The following is a 15224-nucleotide window of genomic DNA, read 5'->3' on the forward strand; positions in this document are numbered from 1 at the left end:
GCACATCCAAAGGTCTTGTCTCCCCAGGACCCTGACATCCTACCCCAGCTCCCACAAGCCATGCTAAGGAGGCTGGTTCTCTCCATGCTTCTCTAGCTTCCAAAGGGGAAAACTGAAGGGCACCTGCAGAGCACCTGAAGGCCAGAAGTAAAGGTGACCACTGAGACAAGGAGTGAGGTAGCAGTGATGGGTCTCAGGTCCCTGAGAGGGGAAGGCAGCACCTTTTTGAGAGAAGGTAATGGGTGGTTCCTCTCCGTTGGGCTCCAGGGTCCCTTCTGAGTGATGAGTAACAAGAGATTTCATCCTAACTCCAGGGTGTGGCCTCACCCTGGTCTCCACCTCTTGTTGCTCACTCTTGGAGAATTTGTGCCCCTGTCACTCTCACAGTGACTCCTTAGGTAAAAGGTATCTGTTATACCACATCCTCTTAAGATATATCTCCCACTAACTCCCATCTGGAATCCCCCAGTTCTCAGAGAAAAGCTATTGTCCTGGGAGCAACTGAGGAGGTGACATTGATCTTGGGAATTAATATTTTTTATTTTCGCCCTCTGCTTTGTGATCACTAAAGCACAGTTACCACGTGCCTGGCTACAGTGAGTTTTAGGATTCCAGGATCCCAGGTGTAGGAGAATGTACAGAACATTAGGTCACTTGTTTCCTTGGGTGAGAGACGGAGATACCTGCAGTGCCAGCCCCAAACCCCACCTGGTCCTCTCTGGCATTTGTCCCACTCCACACTAGAGGCATCTCTCAAGCTGGAGATTCCAGATCTTGCCCAGGGACAGCTTCATTCCCCCAACCCCCATCCTCTGTGCTGTCTATTAAGACAAGAAACAGTTGGGGTGAGGGAAGAGGAAATTGCAACCAGAAGCCACAAGATATAGACAGAAGGGCAGAAAAGGAAATTTCCCCACAAACTCTACCAGGAAAGCTGGGCCCTAAGGGCAAGGAGGAGGCCAGGCTGGCCCACCTCAGGGGCACAATGCCCATCCTAATAAAAGTAAAGTAACACAAAATACAGAATTGGGTGAAAGAAGGAAAAAAGGAATTGGGGTAAAGAAATAAGCATTTTCCCATTCAAGAAGGGCTACGGAATTTGCCTTGAGACAGGAGTGTGTATATAGTTTATCACTACTTTGTTTTCAAATCAAACTGGTGATAGTATTTTTACTGAGGTGAAATTCAGACGACAAAATTACTAGTGGTAATTTTGGATGTATACACTTTTGAAGGATGAGGTGAAGAGGAAGTTAAAATGGTGCTGGATAAAAAAAGGAACATGAACATTAAGGCTCCCCCTTACGGAGGATAGAGAAAGCATTTTTTAAAGTTCTGGATTCAGTGGCAATGAGATGAGGATTTGGGGGATGACCTCTTGGACTCAACAACATGGTGATAGGACACAAAATCCAGTGAAAGACTTTCTGTGGTGGGGATGAATGGTGAATTTCTGCAACACGATGTCTAGCATCCAATTTAACCTACTTCTTATCCTGAAGGGCCATTCCTTTCTGCTGCTCCCAAACCTTGAATGAAAAGTGCTACCCAAAATATATGTGTACAAAGTGCTGGGAAAGGCAGGAAAGAAATCTTTGTTCTCATGTTTGGGGAAGGGATACCAGCTTGCATATGTCAATCACCCATCACCCTCAGGAACTCTCCCACATATTGTGGTTAAGTTGGCAGCTTTGGATTCTCTGTGATTATTAAGCATGAGAGATCCAGTTACTTTCTGGGGATCTTAAAATCTGAACAGGATGCAAGATTTGGGAACTACTGGTTCGTACCATCAAAACTTAAATCTGCTCTTAAACTCTTGGAAGATATCAGCCTGGTACAGTACAATTTTAACAAATTCAAAGCAGGAGAGGAGGAGCTGAGAACAAAGTTACAACCTGAGACTGAGTTGATGGTATGATAAAGTGAGGCAGGAATTATGTGAAGGCAATTATGAAGGACTCCAATTAGGAGAGGTGTGGACTGAGAGAACACTCTGGTAGCTATGAAGTCTTTACTTTTGATTGGGCATCCATTGGATAGATATATTTAGCTTGCATTTCTATTATGTTTGACTGAAAGCATTGACCAAAAAATGTTTTATTTTGGTAAAATAATGCATAACACAAATTTTAATATTTTAACCATTTTTAAGTGTATGGTTCAGTGGCATTGAATATATCCATCTTGTTGTACAACTATCACAACCATCCATCTCCAGAACTTTTTCATCTTTCCAAACTGAATCTGTGTACTCATTAAACACTGACTCTCTATTTCCTCCTCACCCCAGCCCTTGGCAAGTGTCATTCTACTTTCTGTATCTATGCATTTGACTACTCTAGGTATCTCATATAAGTAGACTCATATGACATTTGTCCTTTTCTGTCTGGTTTATTTCACCTAGCATAATGTCTTCAAAGTCATCCATGTTAAAACGTTTGTTAGAACTGCATTCTGTTCTAAAGCTGAATAAGATTTTATTTGACACATGCTACGTTTCATTTATCCATGTATCCACTGATAAACATTTATGTTGCTTCCATGTTTTGGCTATTATCAATAATGCTGCTGTGAACCTTGGTGTACAAATATCAGACCCCCTGCTTTCAATTCTTGGGGGTGTCTACTCAGAAGTGGAATTGTGGAATTGCTGAATTACATAGCAATTATATGCTTTGTTTTTTGAGGAATTTTCATAACATCTTCCATAGTGACTGCACCATTTTACATCCCACCAGCAATGCACAAGGGTTTCAATTTCTCCAACTCTCCACCAATATTTGTTATTATCTGGTTTTGTTTTGTTTTTTAATAGTGGTCATTCTAATGTGTAGAAGTGGTATCTTCTAATGGTTTTGATTTGCATTCCTGTAATTATTACTGTTTATAGAATTGTATAAGTCTTTATGCGTTGGAAATTATACATTTATTTTCAATATTTCAATATTGAGAAGTATTAAAATAATATGAACTTACTCAACTTACCTTTCAAAATTGGGAGATATGGCACTCTCCTTATGACAGTGATTAACTGGAGATGAACAGGAACTGCCTCTTTTACTTTGCCACACTTTCTATTTTGTACTGTAGTGGTCCAAGCTGTCTCTTCCAACAAAGTTACCCAAACAATAAAGAGGCGGAAGACATAGGATGGAAAAGATAAATTGTTTTAGTCCATTTGGGCTGCTATAACAAAATACCTTAGGCTGGGTGATTTATAAACAACAGAAATTTATTTTTCATAGTTCCAGAGGCTGAGAAGTCCAAGATCAAGGTGCCAGTGGATTCAGTGTCTGGAGAGAATTCTCTGCTTCCCATATAGTATCTTTTTGTGGTATCCTCACATGGCAGAAGAGGAAAACACACTTCCTTCTATTTCTTTTATGAGGACACTAGTCCCATTCATGAGGATGGCACCTTTATGGGTCAATCACTTCCCAAAAGGCCCCAACCTCCCTTAATACCATCATCTTGAGGTTTAAGATTTCAACATATAAATTTTGGGAAGACACACATTTCTATTGTAGCATAAATAGAGTATATCAAGAGTGAAAGCATATAGAAAACAAGTAAATATTGCACTCTCTTTGCTACGTACACTTAGAGAACTTAAAAGAAAAATACCTGAGGTGTATAAAATTTAAATTCATGAAAAAGAATGAAGAAATTATAAAAGCAGCAAGACACAGGCAGATATTATCTTAGATGGAACCACAATAAGAAACTGATGACTGAATTGTCATGAGAAACTCACCGCCCTCCAAAGTGGAATGACATCTCCAAAAGGTTAAAAGAAAAATGCAAAGCTAGAATTCTACATTTTGGAAAATTATCCTTCAAAACGAAAGAGAAGGAGTAGTGTTTTTATTATGAAGGAGTAAGCTCCTAGCAGAGTGAACCCACCACAACAAAACAAAACGAACAAAAAACAATCCTTACAAGTTATAAGCTTTGAATGGGGAAAAAAAGCTACTTGGAAAATGGGATAAAAGAAAATAGATTCTAGATGGGAGTCAAAATTTGGGGAAGGGGACCAACAAGGAATAAATAGCTCTATTCCAATGTTAGGCCAGAGCTACAATGCAGAAATGGGCTGCTAAAATTCTAACAGAACTTCCATCTTTCTGGACTGAGAAACAAGGGATGAAGCCAGGGCAATTAGGAACACTGAAACATGAGGTGAGAATTCTGAAAAGGAGAGAGCTAGGGGAAAGGAACTCCCGCTTCTGAGTATAAATGCTCCCATGTCTCTGACTGACCTAAGAACCATGTATGTGTAGGGCATACCACAAGCACTGCAGGTAAAGATGACAGAATTGCTATGAGACTTGAGCTGTCACCCATCACAGGCAAGAAATAGTCTGCAAATTGACTTGAACCAAATTATTTGCCTGCTTTAAAAAATACTCTTTAAAGTAATGTAACTTGTTGCAGAGTCTCCACAATGTAACCTTAAGAACATTTAGGATCCAATCCAAAGCTACTCAACATATGAAAACACGGGAACATAGGACCTACCTGAATGTAACAACACACAGAAAAGGGGAAAAGTGAAAGACAATACACAGAGGCCAATGCTGAGATGACCAAGTGATAGAAACAACAGACCAGGACTTTAAAGCAGCTACTATAACTATGCTCAAGGAGATAAAGGAAAACATAGTCATAACGAATAAAGACATAGGAAATCTAAGTGGTGATATAGAACATATTTGTTTTAAAAGAGCGAATGAAAATTTTGAAACTGAAAACTGCAATACAGTATCTCAAATTTTAAAGGAAATGGATAACTGAAGAAAGATCTAGTGAATGTGAAGATAGATCAATGAAAATTATTCAACCTGAAAAAAAAGAGAAAAAATATTAAAACTAATAGGAAACAGAGATCCAGGGACATGTGAGACAATACAATACGTCTAACTATTTGTAATTGGAGTCCTGAAGGAAGAGGAAAGACAGAATGGAACAGACAAAAATATTTGAATAAAATGTCCAAAACATCCTAAATTTGGTAGAGACATGAAAGAAACCAAAGATTTAAAGCAATCCCTCATAAAAGTAATATCCAGCCCCAACAAAATGGATGAAGAAGTACTCAGTCTCATTAGTAAGTGGGTAAACTTAAGTTCAAAACACTAGTAAAATACTATTACACACTCTCCAAATTGGAAAACTTTTAGATGTCTGAAGATGTCAGGTGCTGGTAAAGAGTGGAACACTGAAAGACAAAAATTGTTCCCATCACCATCTAATAAATTGAAGATATTCATGTGCAATGAGGATGCTGCTCATCAGACCTGATATCTGATCCTCTTGGCAAATAGGCTGTCTGTGGGAGAGGAAGGAACTGGTTCTGGGTTAAGGGTCATTCCTGTGCAACACTAGAGGTCCCTAGCTTCTCTTCCTTCTGGAGCCAGATTCATAGACAGAATCTCAGAGCAAAGAAGATATTTATTGTCTGAGTCCTGGGAGAGGGGATTGGAGGCCCAGGATGTGAGAAGTGGCAGGACAAGCAGTGGATCGGGATGGTAAAGAAATCTGAGCCTGAGGGCATTTGGGGCAGTGAGTCAGTGAGGCTGGGAAATCCTCTTGGTAACATCCCCAGTTGACTCCCTGTGTCCTGAGGAAGACAGGAGTTTATCCTGGCCTCCAAAGCTCTTCCCATCTTGGAAAGTCTCAGCATCTGCAGTGAACACAGAGCTGTGGTTGTAGGGGAGGGTCTGGACTCCCTAGGAATGAAAGAGCTATGCCAGCTGGTGTAGAACAACGGAAGGCTATAGATTAGAAGAAAGATGACTCCCAAAGAGATTTCTCACCCCAGCAAAGTTAGTACCCAAGGTCAGGAGCCCTCCTGCTGCCCCCTCAGAGACAGAGTAAAGATGTGGAAGTAGGGGAGGGACAGGGAGGAATTGGTGCCAAGATCAAATCTCTACCCACACTACTCAAAGCCCACCTAGGACCCAGGTGATCTGCAACCAGCTCCTAACATTTACCCTGCCCTGAGAGCAGGGGATGTGCTTCCAGCATGGGGCAGCTCCAGGATATTCTAGTCTAAATGAACTTAACCAGATCCTTCTGGCCTTTTCCTGCTGCCCTGACCTAAGCTGAAAACCGAGGACTCTGCTGCTTAGTGACATGTCCATTCCCCAGCCAACAGGTTTTTCCTCTCCCAGGGCTTGGAAGTCCTGCGACGACAGTGACTCACAGGCCATGCTCAACAGGGTGGTTCTCTCTGCGGTTGCCTCAGCTCGAGGAAATGGCACCTGAACAGTTAGGCTGTTTCTGATCTCCTGGAGAACCAAAGTGAAGGTGAGCATCAAAGTACAGGGCATCTCAGGCCCCCAGGTGGAGAGGATAGGTGTCATTCAAGAGAAATTGAGGGTCATGTTCTCACCACAGTTTCTGGCTGGTTACTCTCCATAGCATGAATAGCAGAGGGTCCTCTTGAAGCTGGGCTTTGATGCCTCCTCCAGTCCCCATCTTCTTGCTGTCTCCTTGAGAAGACTTGTACCTGTCAGTCTCACAGCAAGGCTTTTACGTCCCAGGGTACATCTCATATGAGAACTCCAAATACCTCTCAGTTCCACCTACTTCAACAACCTGAGAGATTCTAGTTCTCAGGGAACTGTTGATTTGAGGGTCTCTAAGAAGTTAGAATCAACTTGGACTTTATTTTGTATATTTGGATCTAGAGTCATTTATAACCACTAGAAAAAAAAGATTGAATTAGCTGCTCACGTTTATTAGAGGTTTGTCCCAGACCATTAGCTTAATTGCAGTCAGTCTTGGAATTCCAGGTGTAGGAGATGGCATGGAGTACGAGGTCACACAGACCCTCCTATTCCATGAAAGAATCTACACCTCTTCTACAGGAGAGACAGAGACCACCAGCAGCTGCAACTCAATCTCCACTTGCATTCCTCACCCCCATTCTCTGCCCCCCATTCCACTCAATAGTAAGAACTTATTGTCAAATGATAGTAAGAAAATATTAAAAATAATCAGATATGTGAAATATACAACTGGTTACTTTCAACGAAGTGACAATAATGATGAAGATGATATAACAAAAGAAACTGTAAATCAGAAGACAATAGAGTGATATCTTTAACCTATCATCCAGATGTCCATACCCAGACAAAGAATTCTTCAAAAATTAAATTAAAATAATATTTCATGTTAAAAAAAAAAACCTAACACAGTTGAACTCCAGTAGACTTGCAGTATAAACAAAAGTAAGTTCTTCAGTCTAAAAAGAAATAATTTTTGATAGAAGTCCTGAATTTCATGAGCGAATCATAACTATGTAGGTAATTTTTAACAGTTGTCATTGTTGAAATCAAACTATAATGTTCTATGAAGTTGATAACATTTATAGGTGTAAAATATAGGATAATAACAAAAATGGTGGGAGGAATGGTATGTGTATCTGAAGATATAGTTGTTCGTATTATTCAAGAGATAAAAATACTGATGCAAGAAAGATTGCAATATGTCAAGGATGCATATTTTAATAACTAGGCAACTATAAAAGAAAGTAATAAAAGGCAAATAAAAATTAAGAGGAGAAGACCGGGCACAGTGGTTCATGCCTGTAATCCCAGTACTTTGGGAGGCTGAGGTGGGTGGATCATGAGGTCAGGAGTTCATTAGAGAACAGCCTGACCAACATGGTGAAACCCTGTCTCTACTAAAAAATACAAAAATTAGCCAGGTGTGGTGGCCCTCACCTGTAATCCCAGCTACTCAGGAGGCTGAGGCAGGAGAATCACTTGAACCTGGGAGGTGGAGGTTGCAGTGAGCCAAGATCACGCCACTGCACTCCAACCTGGCGACAGAGCGTGACTCCATCTCAAAAAAAAAAAAAAGTGACTTTTATGGTATGCAAATTATATATCAATAGAGCTGTTAAAAAAACCACAGTCGATATGGCCAGTTACAGTGGCTCATGCCTGTAATCCCCAGCACTTTGGGATACTAAGGCGGAGGGTTCACTTGAGCCCAAGAATTCAAGGTTACAGTGAGCTATGCACGCCAACCTGAGCTACAGAGCAAAACCTTGTCTCAGAAACAAAGAAATCACAGTAAATAAATTGAAACAGAATACTAAAATATGTTTGAATAATCCCAAAACAGGGCAGGAAAATGGTAGAAATAAATAAATTAAATAAATAATAAAAAAGAAAAATAGTAGTAAAAAAATGGTACACCTAAATTCAAGCATATCAATAATAACATTAAATGCAAATACTCTAAAAAATTTAGAGATTGTCAAAATGAGTTAAAATTAAAAGTGTGACCCATATATATGCTTTCAAAAATGTTCACCTCAAATATAATGAGGTGAGGTTAGGACTTAAAGGATGTGAAAATGCATACTATGCAAACACTAGTCAAAAGAAAACTGGAATGGCCGTGTTAATAGCAGACAAAATACACTTAAGAGCAAAGAAAATTACGAAGAACAAAAAGTGATGTTACATAATGTAAAACAGTTGATTCAGTCAACCATGGTGGCTCATGCCTGTAATCTCAGCACTTTGGGAGGCCGAGGCAGGTGGGTCACCTGAAGTGAGGAGTTCATGACCAGCCTGACTAACATGGTGAAACCTCGTCTCTACTAAGTACAAAAAAATTAGCCACGCGTGGTGGTCCATGCCTGTAATCCGAGCTACTTGGGAGGCTGAGACAGGAGAATCGCTTGTACCTGGGAGGCGGAGTTTGCAGTGAGCCAAGATCGCGCCATTGCACTCCAGCCTGGACAACAAAAGTGAAACTCCGTCTCAAAAAAAAAAAAAATTTTTTTTAAGTTGATTCTTTAAGAAGACATAAGAATTCTTAATATGTATGCACCTAACGACAGAGTTTCAAAATACATGATGCAAAACTGATTAAACTGAAAGGAGAAACTGAAAAATCCAACATTATGATCAGAGACTCCAACATTCCTCTCTCAGTAATAGACCGAGCTAGTAGACAAAAAAGTTACTGGATATAAAAGTGAACACCATCAAGCAACTATGTCTAATTGCCATTTAACATTCGTCCCATAACAGGGCAATACACATTCTTTCCAAGCACACAGGGAGCATTCACCAAGATAGACCAGTGTCACAAGACAAACTTAACCAATGTAAAAGACTCTCACCGTGGGTGAAAGTGAAAATTAGTTCAGCCATTGTGGAAGACAGTGTGGCGATTCCTCAAAGACCTAAACACAGAAATACCATTCGACTCAGCATTCCCATTACTGGGTATATACTCAAAGGAATATAAATCATTCTGTTACAAAGACACATGCACACATATGTTCACTGCAGCACTATTAACAATAGCAATGGCATGGAATCAACCTAAACACCTATCAATGGTAGATTGGATAGAGAAAATGTGGTACATATACATGGTGGAATACTATGCAGCCATAAAAAGGAATGAGATTATGTCCTTTGCAGGGACATGGGTGGAGCTGGAGACCATTATCCTCAGCAAACTAACACAGGAACAGAAAACCAAATACCATATGTTCTCATTTATAAGTGGGAGCTAAATGACGAGAACACATGGATACATAGAGGTGAACAACACACACTGGGGCCTTTCAAAGGGTGGAAGGTGGGAGGAGGGAGAGGATCCGGAAAATGACTAATGGGTACTAGGCTTAATATCTGGGTGATGCAATAATCTGTACAAAAAACTCCTATGACACTTTACCTATGTAACAAACCTGTACTTGTACCCCCTGAACTTAAAAATTTAAAAAAAAATCATATCAAGCATGTGTATTTATTAAAATGGAACTAAAAAAGAAATTAGTAACAATGTGTTTAAAAATAAAAAACCAGTAAAATCTGTAATCACTTAGAAATTAAACAACACACTTCTAAACAATCCATGGATTAAAAAAAATCTCAGGGGAAAGAAGGAAATATTTTGAACTAATATAAAAATACAACATAACAAAATTTTTGTGGTGCAGCAAAAGTGATGATTAAAGGGAAAATGCAGAACTAGTGGATACAGAAGGCTGACTGCACGATATTCAAAGCAAAAAAACCCACCAAAACCAAAAATGAGCTGTTGATGATACGTGTAACAACATGGATAAACCAGGAAAACCATACTGAAAATGAAAGCAGACCCTAAAGCATATATAATGTTTGATTCCAGCTATATGATGCACAGAACCTGACAATGTAGATGGATATAGACAGAAGGAGAATCACTTGAACCAGGGAGGCGGAGGTTGCAGTGAGCTGAGATTTTGCCATTGCACTCCAGCCTGAGCAACAAGACAGAAACTCTGTCTCAAAAAAAAAAAAAAAAACAAAAGACATAATTTTTGTCTACAAACTCTCACAGAGGCATTAAAGAGTAAAATCGATTACGTTGTATTGTTTCATAAAAGTTTTACTTATTTTATAATAATTGTATTGTATAATAATCACAGTGAGGTAGAGTTTTAACTGGAAAACAAATGCTGCCTGTCTGTGCCTATATGGATAAGGAAGTTGAGGAGACCAGAAATTCAAGTGTTAAGAAGGTAACTTTTGGCAGCCAGGCACAGTGGCTCCTGCCTGTAATCCCAGCACTTTGGAAGGCCAACGCAGTGGATTGCTTGAGGTCAGGAGTTCGAGACCAGCCTGGCCAACATGGTAAAACCCCATCTCCACTAACATGCAAAAAAAAAAAAAAAAATTGGTCGGGCACGGTGGCTCACGCCTGTAATCCCAGCACTTTGGGAGGCCAAAGTGGGTGGATCACAAGGTCAGGAGATTGAGACCATCCTGGCTAATACGGTGAAACCCCATCTCTACTAAAAATACAAAAAATTAGCCAGGTGTGGTGGTGGGCGCCTGTATTCCCAGCTACTGGGGAGGCTGAGGCAGGAGAATGGCGTGAACCCAGGAGGCAGAACTTGCAGTGAGCCGAGATCGCGCCACTGCACTCCAGCCTGGGCGACAGAGCAAGACTCCATCTCAAAAAAAAAAAAAAAAACTGGGTGTGGTGGCAGGTACCTGTAATCCCAGCTACTAGGGAGGCTGAGGCAGGAGAATTGCTTGAACCCCAGATGTGGAGGTTGCAGTGAACGGAGGTTGTGTCATTGCACACAGCCTGGGCAACAGAGCGAGACTCTGTCTAAAAAAATAAAAAAATAAAAAAGGTTAGTTTTGAGTATTGGGGGTATAAGACCGAAAGTATGTTCCCTTCACAGGGCTGGAGATGGAGGATGGAGAGGGAAGAGAACGGGGGTTGGGGAGGGGATGGGGTGCAGATAGGGATGCAGGTGTGGTAGGGCAAAACTCACAAGCAGAGGGGGATAAGTAGATGGGGTATGGGGCAGAAAGGAAAAGCGGGGTAGTCAGTGGGATGTCAGCCTCCAGAAAAGCTGACAGCCATGTCCTGCATCTGTCCCACAGGGCTGCGTGTCCACACCTCGGTTCTGTCTTGAGCAGGAGGCGCTCAGCCTGGCCTCTCATCCCTACTCCCCTGGGGGCCTCCACACCTGCAGAGCCAACACGGGCCTCAGATCAGCACCAGCCACTTCAGTTCTGATTCCAGGTGGGGCAGCACAGCTCAGCCCCACCTGGAACTCAGGAGCTTCCTGGAGACAGGCAGGCCTGCTCACCTGGTATAGTAGATCCAGGTGAGGCCGTAGGTGAGGAGGAAGCCAGTCCCCATGAGAGCCCCCCTGATCAGGGTGAGGACGAGGGGCCAGGAGCCCTCCTGTTTCTCGGTTACACATATGCAGGAAGAGGAGCTTCCTGGGGGAAAGGAGAAGAAGGTAAAGTGCTGTTCCCAGGCCTCAGTCCCTCCCACCAACCTGAATACCTCACCAGGCTGTCCACCCTCAGCACCTGTCCTGCAACTCACTCTGCACAGAAAGGATGAAGGACAGGTGCTGGGAGCCCAGCGGGTGCTGAACCCGGCAGGTGAATTCCCCTCCCTCTCTAGCCCCTATGTTGGGCAGCTCCAGGATCCCAGACACTGAGGTCTGGGAGGGATTCAGGGCTTTTCCATCCCGGAACCAGCTCAGTGAGGCAGGGGGGTTGCTGTCAACTGTGCAGGTCAGGAACAGGGACTGGCCCTCCACGACGGGCACTGACATGCCATTGCTCAGGATCCGCAGGGCTGGGAAAGAGATGCACAGCCAGGTGAGGGGAGCTGGGAGGCCCAAGTCTCCCTCACTCCTCCCACTGAGCTGTAAGAAGAAAGTTAAGACTGTGGTGAGTGCTGAGAATGGACTAGTCATGCATGAAGGGGTGAGGACTTGGTGATCAGGTCAGGCTATCAGAAAGAAGGTCGCTGAGCTGAGAAAAGATGGATGAGGAGGAGTTCTCACGTTAAGGAGAAGTGGATGGGCAGCTCAGGGGCAGATGTGCCAAGAACTGAGAGAAGAAGACGAGGAAAGAGGCTCCTATATCTGCAACCTGGCAGGGAGGACCCAGACCTCCCAAGACACAATAATGGAGGTAGAGGAAGCAGGCTTAGATCTTTTGGAGCCTTGGGTGCCAGGTTGAGGGCCTTGGGCTTTATCCTGGAAAGCAGTAGGCGGCTATGAGCAAGGGAAACAGAGTAAGCACTGGATCTAGAAAGATCCTGCTGGAGCCAAGTAGGTCCGGGACTGGAGGGAAGTGGGATGGGAGGCAGGGAGGTTGGGAGGAGGCTGGGACAATGGGCTAGGGTTGAGCACGAGACTTGAGCTGGGCCTGGAACCAAGGGGATGAAGAGGGAAGTGATAATTGGTGAAGTAAACGTGTCAAGACTTGTGGACTCACGGAGCAGCTGATGAGAAAGGGTGCTGTCTAGAGCGATGTTCAGAACAGCCCTGGGATCAACAGGGAAGGAGGAGCTGAGAAGCATCCGAGGGAGGTGGCTAAATGTGCAGATCTGTGCCTCAGAGAAAGGGCTGGATATAAAGTTGTGGGAGGCATCAGGACAGGGTCAAGGAGAGATGGGATCACTCAGGAATGTGGAGGCGAAGAACAGGATTCTGGGACAAAGCTATGGGAGGTGGGAAAGTCGAAGGCTCCCGAAAAGGGTGATCAGATAGAGATGAAGCAGGGCATGCATCAGAGGACATGGGGGCAGGCAGAAATTCAAGAAAAGGGAACAGCGTGTCCTGAGTACTCAAACTCATCGAGACAGAAAAGTGGAATGGTGACTGTCTGGTGGCAGGAGGGGGAAGTGGAAAGTCACTGTTTAGTGAGTACAAAGTTTCAGTTTTGCAAGATAAAAGGAGCTCTGCAGTTTGGTTTCGAAACAATGTGAACACACGTAACACTGCTGAACTATACTCTTTAAAATGGCTGAGATGACAAATTCTGTGCTATGTGAATTTTCTCACAATGAAAAAATAAATTTGAAACAGGGAGCAGAGAAAAGGGAGAAGCCAAAAGCAATACTAGGTTTGTTCGTGCAAGATCTTAGTGACCGGGATTAGGGGGGGCTGGGAGCAGGAGGGACCCAGACCCAGGGTCTTAGGGGTGAGGGAGGCTCTCCTCTCCCAGTGCTGAACCCTGAGCTGATAGAAGGCTCCCATCACAGCCCCAGAGGGAAGAGGATCTTTCCTACCTGTGCCTGTGCCATTTCTGAAGAAGATGCTGATGGCGAGGTTCTGGGGAGCATCTGGGATAGAAAGATACAGCCCCAGCTTCAGAGGTGACAAGTGGGAGGGGCGTGGGCCTGGGAGGTACCCAAGGAGGGCCCACAGAAACCCACCAGCTGGGGATGGCTGTCCTTCCTGCACCACACACGAATTTTCCCTGGTTATCATTCTCTTTCTCTCTCTCTCTCTCTTCTACACACATACACACACACACACACACACACACACACACACACCCCTTACTCCCACTGCCCGTGGGGACCCAGCTGTGTCCCCAGCACCACTCACAGGAGACATTGAGCTGGACAGTTCTCTCCGTGGTCACCTGAGCTCCTTGGCGTTTCACATGACAGGTGAGGTTGGTGCCATGGTCCTCGGGCCTCGGGGTGAGGGTGAGCTCCGAGGAGCCGGTGGTTTCGGGGTCCAGGGGACTGAGGGCATCCCCTGTCCAGGAGAATGTGAGAGGTCGTCCCGCTTCACAGGATCCTGGAAGGCTGCAGCTCAGCCTTGTGAGGCGGCCGGACTCCAGAGGCTCCAGAAAGTGGACGTCGGGTTTCTCTGTCAGGGCTGAGGAGGAGACAGGGAGATACCTGGGCCCCAGGGGCTTGAAGACGTACGGTGTGACCCCGAGAGTGGCCAGGCCTCAGGCCCCGACCTGCCCCAAGTCCTACACCTCCTCCAACCTCCCCTGTCCAAGTCGTGTCCCTGTTCTCACACGGGGGTCTCCACGTCCCAGGGTCCTCTCCAAGGGCCCCCGCCATACCTGTCACCTCCAAGTTCAGCTTATTATGAAGGTAGGTATATTTTACATTCCTTCCTTTCTCCACGCGGAAAGAATAGTTTCCCGTGTCCCCCATTCTGGCATCTCCGATGCTCAAGGAGCAGTTCTTCTTCCAGACGTCCCCAAGGAGGTGGAATCTGCCCTGGGTCTCTGACTTCACTTCTCTGTCTGGGTTGTTTGTGGCCACAGGCTCACCATAGTATAGGCTCTCCTCGTCCCGGAACCAGTAGACGTAGAGTGGGGAAGGGGAGTACCAGGAATTCCCGGGGTAAGAGAAGGAGCAGGGCACGAGGACGCACAGACCCTCCTGCACCGTCACCGACTCCTGCACTTGCAGCTCGTACCCTGGCTTCTCCTGCAGGGACCCTGGGGGGCACAGAGGCTCAGCTGCAGTTCCAGCCCCACCTTCTCACCCCCGTACCTGTCCCTCCTCCCTCAGCTCACTCACCCCCCCACAGCAGGGGCAGCAGCAGCAGGGCCAGCATGTCTCCATCCGCCAGGACCCCAGCCCGGTCACAGGTCCCTCTGTCAGGGAAGGAAATGCTCCAAATGTGGGGTGGGGCTGAAGAAGCCCCGACAGGAAGCCGGAGGGTGAGTGAGAGCTGTGGCTGTAGACAGAAGGAGAACTTGGGCATCACGTGCTGTCCGGGTGAGGCCGGGGCTGGGAAGCCATCCTGCTCCCACCCCCACTGGACGCCGCAGGTGAAGATACTGACGCCCCCCGAGGGGCTTGTCCAGACTTGTAAATCTAGACTCCTGAGGTCACCAGGTCCCATAGCTGCAGCACTTTCCTTATGCACCTTTGTCTACACAGGAAGGAGAACACCACCT

General features: G+C 44.6%; 1 protein-coding gene across 11 annotated transcripts; it reads right to left on the reverse strand.

The window, feature by feature from the left end:
• Nucleotides 1–3217: 3217 nt before the first annotated feature.
• SIGLEC14 (sialic acid binding Ig like lectin 14) lies at nucleotides 3218–14920 on the reverse strand. Of its 11 annotated transcripts, none has more exons than XR_012427922.1 (10): nucleotides 14842–14920; nucleotides 14376–14759; nucleotides 13938–14179; nucleotides 13579–13632; nucleotides 11878–12135; nucleotides 11633–11768; nucleotides 9152–9214; nucleotides 6398–6710; nucleotides 6209–6293; nucleotides 5437–5686 (listed from the first exon to the last, which is right to left on the reverse strand). XR_012427922.1 is itself a non-coding variant. In XM_045379225.3 (9 exons), exons 1-9 carry the CDS (start codon nucleotides 14876–14878, stop codon nucleotides 5571–5573), a joined length of 1449 nt encoding a protein of 482 aa, XP_045235160.2. In that variant the 5' UTR covers nucleotides 14879–14920; the 3' UTR covers nucleotides 5437–5570. The 11 variants fall into 11 exon arrangements, 6 of the variants coding, with proteins under 6 accessions (XP_045235159.2, XP_045235161.2, XP_045235160.2 ...); XR_012427918.1 differs by having other exon boundaries at nucleotides 13901–14179; XM_045379225.3 differs by lacking the exon at nucleotides 9152–9214 and having other exon boundaries at nucleotides 6398–6497; nucleotides 13901–14179.
• Nucleotides 14921–15224: the final 304 nt, after the last annotated feature.

This window comes from Macaca fascicularis, chromosome 19, assembly GCF_037993035.2.
Source record: "Macaca fascicularis isolate 582-1 chromosome 19, T2T-MFA8v1.1".
NCBI classification, from domain to species: domain Eukaryota; kingdom Metazoa; phylum Chordata; class Mammalia; order Primates; family Cercopithecidae; genus Macaca; species Macaca fascicularis.

What these genes read in the sequence shown, in the direction of transcription:
- SIGLEC14 (XM_045379224.3), bottom strand. Translation starts at nt 14,878, where the DNA reads ATGCTGGCCCTGCTGCTGCTGCCCCTGCTGTGGGGGG. An exon ending in GCTGAACTTGGAGGTGACAG is followed by an intron (nt 14,180 to 14,375) that starts GTATGGCGGGGG and finishes TCTCCTCCTCAG; the next exon opens with CCCTGACAGAGAAACCCGAC. An exon ending in CAGAAATGGCACAGGCACAG is followed by an intron (nt 12,136 to 13,578) that starts GTAGGAAAGATC and finishes TCTCTTTCCCAG; the next exon opens with CCCTGCGGATCCTGAGCAAT.